General features: G+C 38.2%; 1 protein-coding gene across 2 annotated transcripts in view; it reads left to right on the plus strand.

Annotated features, from left to right (window-relative positions):
• Positions 1–11,536, plus strand: part of COPS2 (COP9 signalosome subunit 2) — a 28,056-nt gene extending 16,520 nt beyond the window's left edge. Inside the window, exons 5-13 of one of the 2 annotated variants that reach the window (XM_084775511.1) lie at positions 275–385; positions 483–560; positions 2,172–2,346; positions 2,828–3,006; positions 3,115–3,167; positions 5,444–5,541; positions 6,786–6,868; positions 7,872–7,930; positions 9,521–11,536. In XM_084775511.1, coding sequence (XP_084631637.1) covers positions 275–385; positions 483–560; positions 2,172–2,346; positions 2,828–3,006; positions 3,115–3,167; positions 5,444–5,541; positions 6,786–6,868; positions 7,872–7,930; positions 9,521–9,665 — 981 coding nt within the window. In that variant the 3' untranslated portion in view covers positions 9,666–11,536. The remainder of the gene's footprint in view (positions 1–274; positions 386–482; positions 561–2,171; positions 2,347–2,827; positions 3,007–3,114; positions 3,168–5,443; positions 5,542–6,785; positions 6,869–7,871; positions 7,931–9,520) is intronic. The other variant, XM_084775512.1, reaches the window with a different exon arrangement.
• The last annotated feature ends 1,798 nt before the right edge of the window (positions 11,537–13,334 follow it).

The following is a 13,334-nucleotide window of genomic DNA, read 5'->3' on the forward strand; positions in this document are numbered from 1 at the left end:
AGTGGGTAGCTTGGCAAGGATACATCTGACTATTATGGTTTTAGAACTAACAACCATGTAGTTTACATGAGAAAATATATTTCTTGGCTTTATAAAACAAGCAAAAGCATCTTAGCACTTGTAAACTTAGCACTTTCTTAATGTTTTGGACTATGAAATACATTTGGGAAGAAACAAATAGTGTATCTTACATGTATTAAAGTTCAAAGATGCACTTTTAGTTTGTTCAAATTAACTTTATTAACAGGTACAAATTTGCTGTTTACAATTATAGAATTCTGATTTTTTATGTCAGATGGATTTACTGCAGGAATTTTATGAAACAACACTGGAAGCTTTGAAAGATGCTAAGAATGATAGACTGTGGTTTAAGACAAACACAAAGGTAACAATTGCGTTTGTTCCTCCTTTTGAAGAGTGGGCGGGTGCCTTGAGGGATGCCCTCCTGCTAAACGCTTTTCATCTTAACCAATTTTTTACAGCTTGGAAAATTATATTTAGAACGAGAAGAATATGGAAAGCTTCAAAAAATTTTACGCCAGTTACATCAGTCTTGTCAGGTAATACCCCTCCCTTTTTCCTTAATGTAAACATGAAGTAATAGTACTCAATTGTTTAGAGGTGCTTGTACGCAAGCACCCATCCCAAAAGTAAAATTTAAAGAAATAAGTTTTTAAAGGATCATGATCATGAGTTCAAGTCCAGCCTAAGAACCACTGGTCTAAATGATAGTTTTAATTCTGATCCTTTATGGAATGATAAGTAGTTATCAGGGAACAAAAGAGCCCCTTGTAGTATGTTGTAACCCTTGGTGTCTACTTAGTCTCATTAAGAATATTGGGGGACAAATTTTTTTAAGATTTATTTGTTTATTTTATATGTACAATATTCTTGCCTGCGTGTGTGCCCGCATGCCAGAAGAGGGCACCAGATCTCATTACAGATGGGTGTGAGCCACCGTGTGGTTGCAGACAGTGCTCTTAACCACTGAGCCATCTCTCCAGCCCAGGGGGAACAACTTTATGAATAAAAATAACAAAAATATTTTATATTCTAATATATGACATTTTTGTATAGCATTTGTAGCATATATTCTCAGATAAAATTTGAAGTGCTATTGTATATGTCTGTAATTCAATGTAGCACAAGCTATATTAGATGTTGTGTATTTTAATGTGTCTAATAGAGAAATTATGTTGAGAGAGGTGCATGGTAATCTGGTTATGATTTATTAATGGATAACCAAACTGTATTTTAAGTTCAAAAATTCAAACAACAAATTTGGTTTAGTGTATGCTTTTTGTCTAGTAATAATTATAACTATATCACTATTGGCTGTATGTAATCTAAGGTTCACATTTAGAGAATATCTTTTTGAGGTTATCATGTGATTTTCTTGACGTACCAAAGGAAGGTTCAGGAAGTGTGTTTTGATTGAATATATGGCTCTAAAGCAGCTGCAAAGGAAAACAATCAGTATACTTCCTAGCTAAAAATATTACACTTAAGTGAGTGTGGGGTATACAAGCATGTTCATGCTGTAGAGTGCATGTTAAGGTCAGAGAACAACTTATGATAATCACTTTTCTCCTCCACCATGAGGAGGATGGATGGCTTTGGCAGCAAAGGTCTACCAACACCAAATTTTAATACAGGTCTCGGGGAGATGGTTCAGTAAGAACACTTGTTAGGTAGGCAGAAATGTAGATCCACATCACCCACTGACAGTGGTCAGCGTGACTATGTATGCCTGTAACCCATAAGCTGGGGCAGGGGCAAAGAATGATTGCTGGCCACCAGCCTAACTAGGAAACAGTGAGCTTTAGGTTCACTGAGAGACCCTGCCTCAAAAGATAAGGCAGCAAATGATAAGACACCCAGTGTTCCTCTCTAACGTACACAGGCATGCGTAAGCACACACATATGTAACACACACAAATTGTTTTTCATATACTTTTTATACACAGAGAAACTTCTGGCCCCCTTTTCCCTACCCAGTAACAATATAGTAAGAGTCTAAAGGTTCCTTTGGTCATGATACAGTTAGCCATGATGCATTAAAATCTGTAATGCATTTCCACACAGAGGATTTAAGGTTCCCTGGTTAACACTAATAAAACTTACTCAGTTGTCCTTACACTCTGTCTTGACTAAAATACGTGTTTTCCTAGACTGATGATGGAGAAGATGACCTGAAAAAAGGTACCCAGTTATTAGAAATCTATGCTTTGGAAATTCAGATGTACACGGCCCAGAAGAATAACAAAAAGCTTAAAGCACTGTATGAGCAGTCACTTCACATCAAGTCTGCCATCCCTCACCCACTGATCATGGGTGTCATCAGAGGCAAGTTGGGGCAGAAAGGGTAGGAGGGGAGGTCATGGGTCACTGCATGGGACTGAGTCTCTCGTAGCTTTACTGACAGTAAATGGGAAAGTGTGAAAGCCTTCAAGTAGTCTGTTAGAAACCAGCGTGCGTTCTTGTCTTAAAGTCACAGTAGTAAAGGTACTACTTAGAAAAGTTACATATCAGTGTTCCCCTCCTGACTTGTAATGACATAAAAGATGACTTCTTCTTCAGTAAAAGATGTAAGTATTTGCGTTGACAGCTGGTATTCAGTGAACATGCTTTATAGGATGAACATGTAAACTCGGGCTACCCTGGACTATTGCTGTGTAGAGCATACAGTTAAAACTGGGGCTACGCTGGCCTACTGCCGTGCAGCACATAACAGTTAAAAGCCAACGCGGTAGCTTTCATTTGGTCTTCATAAGCTAATCTTGAAAAACAAAATGTCCTTTTTTTTTTCCTGTTCTGCTCTTTACAGAATGTGGTGGTAAAATGCATTTGAGAGAAGGTGAATTTGAAAAGGCACACACTGATTTTTTTGAAGCTTTCAAAAATTATGATGAATCAGGAAGCCCAAGACGAACCACTTGTTTAAAATATTTGGTCTTAGCAAATATGCTAATGAAATCAGGAATAAATCCGTTTGACTCACAAGAGGTATGACTGCTTTCTTCATTTCTCTTATTAGCTGATTACCTTTTTGGGAATAAGAGGCACTCTTTGAGTGTGTGTACATAATTTGTTTTTGTTTTGTTTTTCTGTTAGGCCAAGCCGTATAAAAATGATCCAGAAATTCTAGCAATGACAAATTTAGTAAGGTAAGGCTTATGTTTCCCTAAGGCAAACCCCTTTATAACAGCTCAGATAGGGGAGGGGCAGACAACAGGAGAGAATAGTTGACAGTGAGCATCTGTCTGTTTCTGTAAAAGGCACAAAAGTTCATGTCTTTTTATCTCTTGAAACCATTATGCTGTTTCTGTTAGTCATGAACTATGTATAAAATCTCATTGGTTTTGTTGTTTGTTTTTTTCCTTCTTTCCAGTTGGCCTTGAACTTGTGATCCTAGTGCTTTGTCCTCTTTCAAGCCTATACACTAGACCCAGCTTGCTTTTTTATTTATTTATTTATTTTATTTACTTACCTTTTGTTTGTTTTCGTACTAACCATGTGTTTGTGTATGATATAAATGACAGTTTTAACTGCCTTTGTCTCAGAACTTTTTCAATGCCTCTGACTACCTTAAGTCTAAAATAAATTATGAATTGGCCCAAGATAAATCAAGAATTTTCATAAGAGGCATAAAAAGCATACTTTCTCAATGACAAGATAAAAATGATATTAAAACAAAAACTTTGAGGGCAAGGCCTAGTGCTGCACACCTTTAATCCCTGTACTCAGGAGATGGAAGTGGGTGGATCTCTGAGTTTGAGGCTATTTTGGTCTACATAGTTAGTTGCAGATTAGCTGGAGCTACACAGTAAGACCTTGCCTCAAAAAAGAAAAAGAACCTTCAGTTTTAGCCCTAAGTGAGAATCAAGTGTTTGGGAGAAGTTTTTCTATAAATACTTTGCATTGCTAAATATTCTCCCATTGCATGCATTTTAAATTTATTTTAATGTTTGATGGATCAGGTTGGTTTTAATTGTGAAAGGGGACTCCTCCAATCTTTTTTCAAGAGGTTTTATTTATCTACATTTGTTACATTATCTTGGGTTGACCACAAATTAACATTAAAATACTTTAAAAATATGTTTAACATTAAGAATACTTTTAAAATATTTTGTTTATAGCAGTGGCTTGTTAAGCATCAATTAAAACTAAGGAAATAATGAAAGTTTTTATTAAGTATAATAAAATACATTACTTTTAGAAAGTAGTGATTATGCTGTATTTATTATGTCTTATTACCCCAGTGAAGCATCTGTAGTGGACCTCAAAAAATGTATTGTAATGATACATTTTTACCCAAGCAAGGACTAAAAATAAAATCTACTTAATGGGAAACTTTCTTATAGCTAAAATGTAGGCGTATGCAAGTGTAAGATAACACATGTGTGCAATGTTTTCACCACTTGGAAATAGCCTCCTGTTGTGCATTACAGTGTGTTGGGGTAGGTAAGAAAGTAATACTTCCTAATTTTATCTTCCTAGTCAGTTGCCAGCAGACTAGAGGAAAGTATTTGCTGTTGAAGCAGTTGAATCACCTGCCCCTAACATGAAGTGACATTGCGACCCAACAGATGGAAGCACAGCAGAGGGCGTGCAGAATGGTTGATGATATGTCTTACATATAAAGCACACAGTGGTGCCGTATCCAGAAGGTTGGCTTCTTCCTTCTCAGCACCTTTAGCAATCCCATAGTGCCTTACACGGTTGTTTCAAGTAGATGCCAGATCCCGAAGGAGAATTAGAGACATAAATCAGCCTCTGACCTTCTGCAACAGGAGGTTCCATCACTGCATCCTCTGTGTGTGCTCATTTGGCATTTCTGTCACTCGTGTTTGTGCTGTATAGGTTGGTGGGACTTTAAGGCTAGAAAGATTAGAGAATCAAGCCTTCTGAAAAGTTTTTGCAGTTGCTGGTAGCTTTCTAGAAGATAATAATTAGGAAGCTGTATTTCCTGGATTTTTTTCAGAAAGGATATGCTTTCTTATTTGAAAGCTAAGGCCATGCTCCTTTGTTGAGTAATGTGCATGAAACCTGGTTTCTTCCATTAAGAACAATTAGGGATCAGAAATGCACAATTTAATTTGAAAACATCAACTAAAATAATAAACATTTTATATCAACTTTGAACAAAGCCAAGATTTGAGATTCTGTTAAATTACTAATGTATCTGTATAACATCCCCTCCCCCAAACAAAATGATTCTTTCCTTTAGAAAACAAAAAAGCATTCAAGTTTTGGGGGTTGTTTATTTGGTGCTGGAAATGGGTTTTTGGGGGAGGCTATTTTTGTGTGTACTTAATTTTAACTTCTATGATAGAAACAATAATAAAACTTAGGTTCTTGTGTATATGAGACATAGATGCTGGATTATGTTTTGGTACATTACTTGGTCTGTGGCAACATTTATACTTTTTTTTTCTGTTAGTGCCTACCAGAATAATGACATCACTGAATTTGAAAAGATTCTGAAAACAAATCACAGCAACATCATGGATGACCCATTCATAAGAGAACACATTGAAGGTATGTTGTTGGCTGCCTAAAATCATTTTTGTTTTTTGAGACAGGGTTTCTCTGTGTAGCCTTGGCTGTCCTGGACTCACTTTTTAAATGAGGCTGGTCTCGAACTCATAGAGATCTGCCTGCTTCTGCCTTCCAAGTGCTGGGATTAAAGGCATGCACCACCACACCTGGCTAGAGTCAACCTAACTTTTAAGGTTTGTCAAAAAGCTGTGAAAATATACTGGACCCATAGATGATGCAGAGATGGGTTTCCCCCAGCATGTAAGGTAACGTTGGGAAGTTTTCTTAGAGTGAGTAAGGCTTATTAAGTTCTGCTGAATTGCCACAAACAGACAGTGTTTCTGAGTTGGGGCCTGTGACAGCCCCAGTGCTCTCATCTAGTAAGAACTATTGAGGGCTGGGCAGTGGTAGCCCATGCCTTTAATCCCAGCACTCAGGAGACAGAGGCTGGATAAAGTTTGAGGCCAGCCTGGCCTATAGAGCAAGTTCTAGGACAGCCAAGGCTACACAGAGAAGCCCTGACGTGAAAAACAAAAAATTATTGAGGGTGCTTTTAAATGACTTTTGGGAGCAGTCCACAAAAATATTCAAATGTTAAATGCATCAGAAAATTATTCCTTAGTTTGCTTTTTTTTTCTCTCTCCCATCCAACAGATTTTTTTTTTTAATGAGCCTGGAAAATACTGTACTTTGTTATAAAAATAGAAAAATATAAAAGCATTATCTGTGAACTTCAGTCTAGTCTTTTTTTTTTTTTTAAGATAATTGTGTATAAAGAATTGCATAGTGGTACACACCCTTAGTCCCAGCACTAGGAACTAGGCAGATGCAAGTGCATCTCTTGAGTTCTGGGACAGCTGGAGCTACAAAATGAGGGTTATATATGGGAGTTTATGAAAGTGCACGAGACGGTGAGAGCCTTCGGACAAAAGTAACTCAGCTAGTGTGAGCCAGAACTTCTCAAGTGTGTTAAATGTTAAGGAAACAGTGCACAGTGGAATGTACAGAAGACAAAAGTATTTTAGGAGAATTGCAACATTAACATAATCAGAGAGCAAGAGACTGGGAGAGATTTTAATCAGACCATGCTTCTGTCACACCTGGATTTTAAAAATCTAAACACCCTGTGTCTTTATAAAGCAAATTGGTTTGGGAAGGTAAATCGTCTAGTTAAGATGGCTTGTACTTACGTGCATCATAAAGTATTTACAGTTACAAATACATTTTATCTCTTTGTGTTTCAGAGCTTTTACGAAACATCAGGACACAAGTGCTCATAAAGTTAATAAAGCCTTACACAAGAATACATATTCCTTTTATTTCTAAGGTATTTGGATTTTAGTGTTTATGATTTGTGCCTACAATTGCAGTATACCTATCTTTGTTTTTGTTTTGTTTGGACATGTAGCTTTTTTTTTTAAAGGAGAATATAACTTTCAGATTTCACTTTGGATTTTTGAGGCATGGGTTTTATGTAGCCCAGGCTAACTTCATAGAGAGTGAGTGTGAGGTAGGGGTGGGTGTGTGTGGGTGGGTGTGTATGCACTCATGTAATACTGTGTAGCTGAGGAGGTCTTGAACTCCTAATCCTCTTGCTCCTCTGCCTTCCAAGTGCCAAGTTACGGTTTGAGCCACCACGCCCAGCCAAGGCTTGAAATTTAATGTGAATTTTTCAGTTTACTTAATGTAAATTGTTTTAATAGAGAAGAGCTTTAATTTATAAGAGAGATTAAAAATCACTCAGTTTCTAAGATCTCCTTATTCTCGGGCAGAAGGGAGTGAAGTGTTAGTAAAGTTCCAATTCCAAGCTCTGCAAACCTAGTAGGAGTGCACCCCAGGACCAGAAGAGGGTTGAGGGCACGGCTCGGGCAGAGCACTTGCCTACAATACATTCTTGTGTGATAGTAGATTTGTTTAAAATCTCAAGTCAAGCCTGGGAGCATAAGTCTAATCTCAGCTGTTCAGGAGGCTAAGGTGGGAAGATTTTGAGTTCATGGTCCACTTGGCTACAGAGTAAATTTAAGCCAGCCTGGCTAACTTACTGAAACCCATCTTAAATGTGCAAAGAGAATTAAGATGTAGCTCAGTGGTATAGTATATGAACAAGATCCTAGGTTCAGTGCCCAGGATCATCAGAAAAAAATGCTCTTCACAAAGGGGGCCTAGTGTGGGGGCCCCTGGGTTAAATCACCATTGTAGTAAAGAAGGGGCAAAAATAAAACCTCCTTTATTAATGTTTCAGTGGTATAGATTAAAGCTATATGATTATATAAAATAATGAAGTCTTTTTTAAGTGTTAACTAGTAAAATTATGTAATATTTTGTCTTAGGAGCTAAACATAGACGTAGCTGATGTGGAAAGCTTGCTGGTGCAGTGCATACTGGATAAGTAAGTACTTTGCCGCTTTTTTCTTGTTTAAATTAGTGTGTCTGGCATGTGTATAGACGTGCACATGCCTGTGGAGGCTGCAAGAGGGTGTTAGACACTCAGGAGCTGGAGCTGCAAATGGTTGTGAGGCACAGAACATCAGTGCTGGGACTAAACTCAGGTCCTCCTGAAGAGCAGCAAGTGCTCTTAACCACTCGCCCCTCTTTCCAGCCCCCTTGACAACTTTTTAAAACTGCAAGACGCTAGGAACCGTGTTACTTTTCTGTTGGTGTCATAAAACACCGAGACTAAGGCAACTTAGAAAAGTAGGATTTAACTGGGCTGTGGTTTCAGAGTGAAAGACTCCATGGTAATGGACAGAGAGCCGCTGAGAGCTCACATTTTCACTGGCAAGCAGGAGGCAGAGTCGGTCTTCTGAGACCTAAAGCCCATCCCCGGGACACAGTTTCTAATGCTTCCCAAACAGTTCCTCCAGCTGGGAACTAAGTGTGCAGTGCATGAGCTTCTCTATCAGACACCACAGTAACCGTGAAATTTGGACAGTGATGGCAAGGATAGCAACTCAATTGTTGATTTATCATAAAAACCGCTGTGGCTATGATTTTTCTAGTAGAAGACATATGGTGATTTCTTTTGTAAATGAATGAACATAGTGAACATATGATCTCTGGAAAAGTTCCAAGTCATCTTTTAGCCAGGCCTCTCTGTATATGACTTACACACTGCTAAGAAATTGCTTACTGGGCCAGTGACATGGCTTAGCAGGTTAAAGCACTCTGCAGAAGCCTGACAGCCTGAGAAAGATCCCAAGATGCCATGGGGAAAGGAAAGAACCAACTCCCAAAGTTGTACTCTTACCTTCACGTGTGTGCTGTGGCATACACCTATTTGTATAGATAATTCTCTGCATAGGTTCTCTCTCTCTCTCTCTACTCCCCCTCTCTTCCTCCCTCCCTCCCTTCCTCTTTCCTTTCTTCGTGTGTGTGTGTGTGTGTGTGTGTGTGTGTGTGTGTGAGAGAGAGAGAGAGAGAGAGAGAGAGAGAAAGAGAGAGAAGGAGAGAGAGAGGAGAGAGAGAGGGAGGGAGGGACAGACAGACAGACAGACAGACAGACAGAGACAAGGTCTCACTGTGTAGCTCTGGCTGGCCTGGGATTTACTATATAGGCCACTAAGCCAGGCTGTCTGCCTCTGCCTCCCAAGTGCTGGGATTAAAGATGAGTGTCACCATGTCCACCTATAGGGTGTAAGCACTATCTGTTACAAAACAGTTTTTAATGTTATTAAAAGCAGTGTGCTTTGGAAGCATGGCAGGTGTCATTGCCTTTCATGGTGTGTCAGTCTGGTGAAAAATGGTAGCTGAGCCGAGATCTGGTGTCTTTTAAGAATTGAATAAGGCAGTAAATGTTATAACTTACACTAAATTCACTCACTCATTTTAAGTAGGCAAGTGGGTTTGGGTTTTGATTTTGTGTATTTTGTTGGTATTTTGTTTGGCTGTATGGCGTGTGTGTTGGTTGGTGGTGTGGTGTTCTGTGAGTGTACTTATTAGCAAAAATGACTGGGGACCTTGTTTTCTTATTTGGTTCCAGCACTATTCACGGCCGAATTGATCAAGTCAACCAGCTCCTTGAACTGGATCATCAGAAGAGGGGAGGTGCCCGATATACTGCACTAGATAAATGGACCAACCAACTAAATTCTCTAAACCAGGCTGTGGTCAGTAAACTGGCTTAATGGAGAACAAGCTTTGCAGACGTGCTTAAGGCAGCCGTGCAGAGATGTGATCCCTAAGGACTGGAAAGGCAAAACTTCTGTGGGTTGGTGTGTCCTGAAAGTGATTGGAGTTATGGCAGAAGTGCTTTTTTGATCAACTGGTTTGTGTTTTGCTGCTGCATTTATCCCAAGAAAAAACAGCTTTAATCTCCAGAAGAAAACCAAAACACCATGGGATTTATGCTGTGTTGACATCTTGCCCTAAACATACACCACCATAGTAATTTGTCATGGGCAACATGACCAGAGAGAAGATTTTTGTCATGATTTTAAATACACTGACACACTACTGTTGGTTAAATTTAAACATGTTGTACCTGCAGAAATTCTCTCACAAATAACCTGCAATAACTTGAAATTCATACCCTTTTGAACACTTCCTTTTCTCATGTATAAATGAAAATGTTTGCTGCATTTTGCAAAATGTCAGTTCTCCAAAACTGTGTCCGTCTATTTCTGTACTTGCAGCTAGTAAAGGTTAGATGGCCCATGCCCGCAGTGCACACTGCCACCTGGGGCTCAAGCAGCAAAATAAACAGTGCAGCTCAGAAATTGTAGTTTGGTTCTTGATGTGTTTTTATTACATTTGGGGTTGCTCTTTATTTTTTAGTACCTTAGAAATTTCAGATTATTTTGTCTAAAGTTAAGATTTAAAAGCCTGAGAGCAAATGAGTTAGTTGTTTCCTTTCAGGTTTTTAAAATTAGTGTTTATTGATAAAGTAAGAACTTCTTTCTAACGAGCCCTTGCATAGCATTTATTTTGACAGTGATAATTTAAAGGATTAAGATTCTTTTTTTTTTTTTAAAGAATGCTATTTCTTCTTAAAAGAGTACGTATTAACTCTCAGAATGTCACTTTAAACAAATATGCCAGAACATAGACAGCGAAGTGAATGTTACCTGCATAGTGACCATGCTAATAAATGCCAGCATCCAACTGTTGCCCAAAGCCTCTTGGGTTTGCTCTTGGAGAATTGCAGTCTACGTTAATTTAACGCGCTACTAACTTTATACCTTCTTTAAAAGAGTATTAATAATGTGTTGTCTTCATCCTTATTTGGCACCAAATACCAGTTTAAAAAAAAAAAAACACCTAACTTCAGATAATGCAGAAAATATGCAGCTGGCTTTGAAAGCAATCCCAAAATAATTTTTTAAAGTTTTGTGCAGTGGCAGTATAGTTAAGAATGAACTGTGGCCTTCGATGGTGACAGAACTCTGCTCATTTGAATGTATTGAGTTTTGGATGTATTTGCTTTTTTTTTCTTTAAGTTCACATCATACAGTGTCAAAGGAAGGAACTAAGATTAACATAATGTCCTTGGTTTTTCTATTGCTCATTATTATGTAAACAGTGAGTGGCAGTGCAGGAGGAAGACTGTGTGACTGAAGAATGGCAACCAAGAATTTTGATCACTAAATCAGATTTTATAAACAGTAGAAAGAGCATGGACTTAAAACAAGGCATACTTATTTGGTTTTGTCAAAATTTTACGAAAATATGTGATATATATTTATACTAAAACTATATAATCCTTAGATTTAGGAAAGAAGTCAGTTCATGTCTAGCAGAATAAAGCAGTATTAAATACAGATATAAGTTGGAAAATGTAGAAAACTGAAAGAAGACAAAAGACAAAATGTCAATGGTAGGGAATAAAAAGTTTAAGATATTATAAAAGTATGTGTATTTTCTTCTCTTCTACATGAATCATTTGTGAAAAGTGTGCTCACGTTTTTTACAAGAATGATATTAATTAGGATTTATTTTTCCAGTACAATTTGGAGACCCTATGTTACCCAAATAAAAATAACAAGTTTCTGTGCCTGTATCAGGTGTGTGCATGTGACAACCAGAACGCAAAGGATCTCGGCAATGTATACCATCCAGTTCCTGAGATGCCGAGCTCTGTGCCGTGTTCACTGCTCACAGCAGTGTGCCTTAAGCTTCTGGAAGGCGGTGTACTTACTGTCCTGTGGGAAGCCAGGCCATCTGTGTAATGACACCCAGAGTTGTATCGTAACCTGTAGCTCCGTGCAGCTGCGACTGTATGACAGGCCCCGCTTCCTGCATTAGTCCCACAATTGGGCTAAAGGCCTAACTCAAGTCAAGATTTTATTAAGAATTTTTCCATGCAGCAGATTTCATGGAGTTGAAATCTCACTGTTTTATGTCCATCTCACTTCTATTTCATTGAACTATTCTACACTAGTCTGAGGTTTTTACAGCACTTTGAGGTATATGCTGCAAGAGATTTCTGTTTTTCTGTTGCTCTTAAATTAGCATAAAATTGTTTGTTTCTTCTCACGTCTCAATGTAGCATAACCTTTTCATGATATAAATATAGCAGTTCTAAGCACGCATGAATCCCTTCTGTTTGATCCAAGAGCCTGGTTTCATGTGGGGTAATTGAAGTAAAGCCACTTCCACTGGCTGCTGGTGGTGTAGTGTGCTTTGGTTACTTTAGATTAGCTGTGTTTGTCCCTGGCTAAAAACGCCTGTTCTTGGAATTTAAAGGGCAAAAGTGGTAGAAAATTCTTCTTTTTAATTAAAAGACTATAGTTGCTTAGTAAACACTGGTGAGTACACAGTATACTGACCCTGATTAATAGTTGCCCCTGATACATAGAAGGCCCTCAGAATTATGTAACCATTTCTTTACTAAAGCTTTTGAAAAATAATTCTTTTTTTAAAAGTTAAATCTGAAAAGATTTCAGTTACTTAGGTTTTTAAACTGAGAGGATAAAACAAGTGAAAATTGGCTTTTGTTCTTTTCCTTGGGATTTTTGGCTGTAAAATGTCTTAACATTCTTGTCCTTTTTTTTTCTTCCAACTAAGATCTCACACTGGCCCGGACTCCAAATCTTCCTGCTTTCCTCCTACAGTGCTAGAATTAGAGACCTGCAGCGTCACTCCTGGTTCTCTACCATTTTGAAAGAAATACTGTTTGAGCTGAGATAAAGAACAAAAAATAAGATGGCATTAGTATCAGGTATCAAATCAAGCCTCAGAGCGTGAGGAACAAGGCACTAGAGACTCTCCTGGGCTATGGAGGGCCTACCTCAAGCCAAAGTAAATAAAAGTAAAAAAGCAAGTCCACAAAAATCTGAATTCTAAGATGAATGTCTAGTAAGACAGATGTTACAAATTGATTCCCAGATGCCTTTATTTTGGGATCAGAGGAATCTTCTAGATCAGTGAGGACAGTCTTTTTCATGAAGAGAGGGAAAGCCCCTTCCTATGGCAGCAGCAGTTACTTTTTCCACATCTGCCACACACCCCACTAAATTGGGGATTAGATAGTGGACACCAAACAGAATTAATGTGGACTAGAAAGTGATTTATATTTCCACATATCTCATATACACAGAATTCCTTGCCTGTAACAGAGCCCTGAGTTGTCAACTATCTTTTAAAGATTTTTCAGTTTATGTTTTCAGACAATACTAACAAAGAAATTTATAGAGAAAATAATATTAATTTCTTCTAAGGCATTACCTAAAAACAAATTTTAGGATTTGGAAGTAATGGCTGGCAGAGGCAGGTGGATCTCTGAGTTAGAAGACAGCCTGGTCAATAGAACAAGTTCCAGGACAGCCAGGCTACACAGAAACTGTTATGTCAGAAAG

Source organism: Acomys minous (genome assembly GCF_964271855.1).
Source record: "Acomys minous genome assembly, chromosome: 3".
Classification (NCBI taxonomy): Eukaryota; Metazoa; Chordata; class Mammalia; order Rodentia; family Muridae; genus Acomys; species Acomys minous.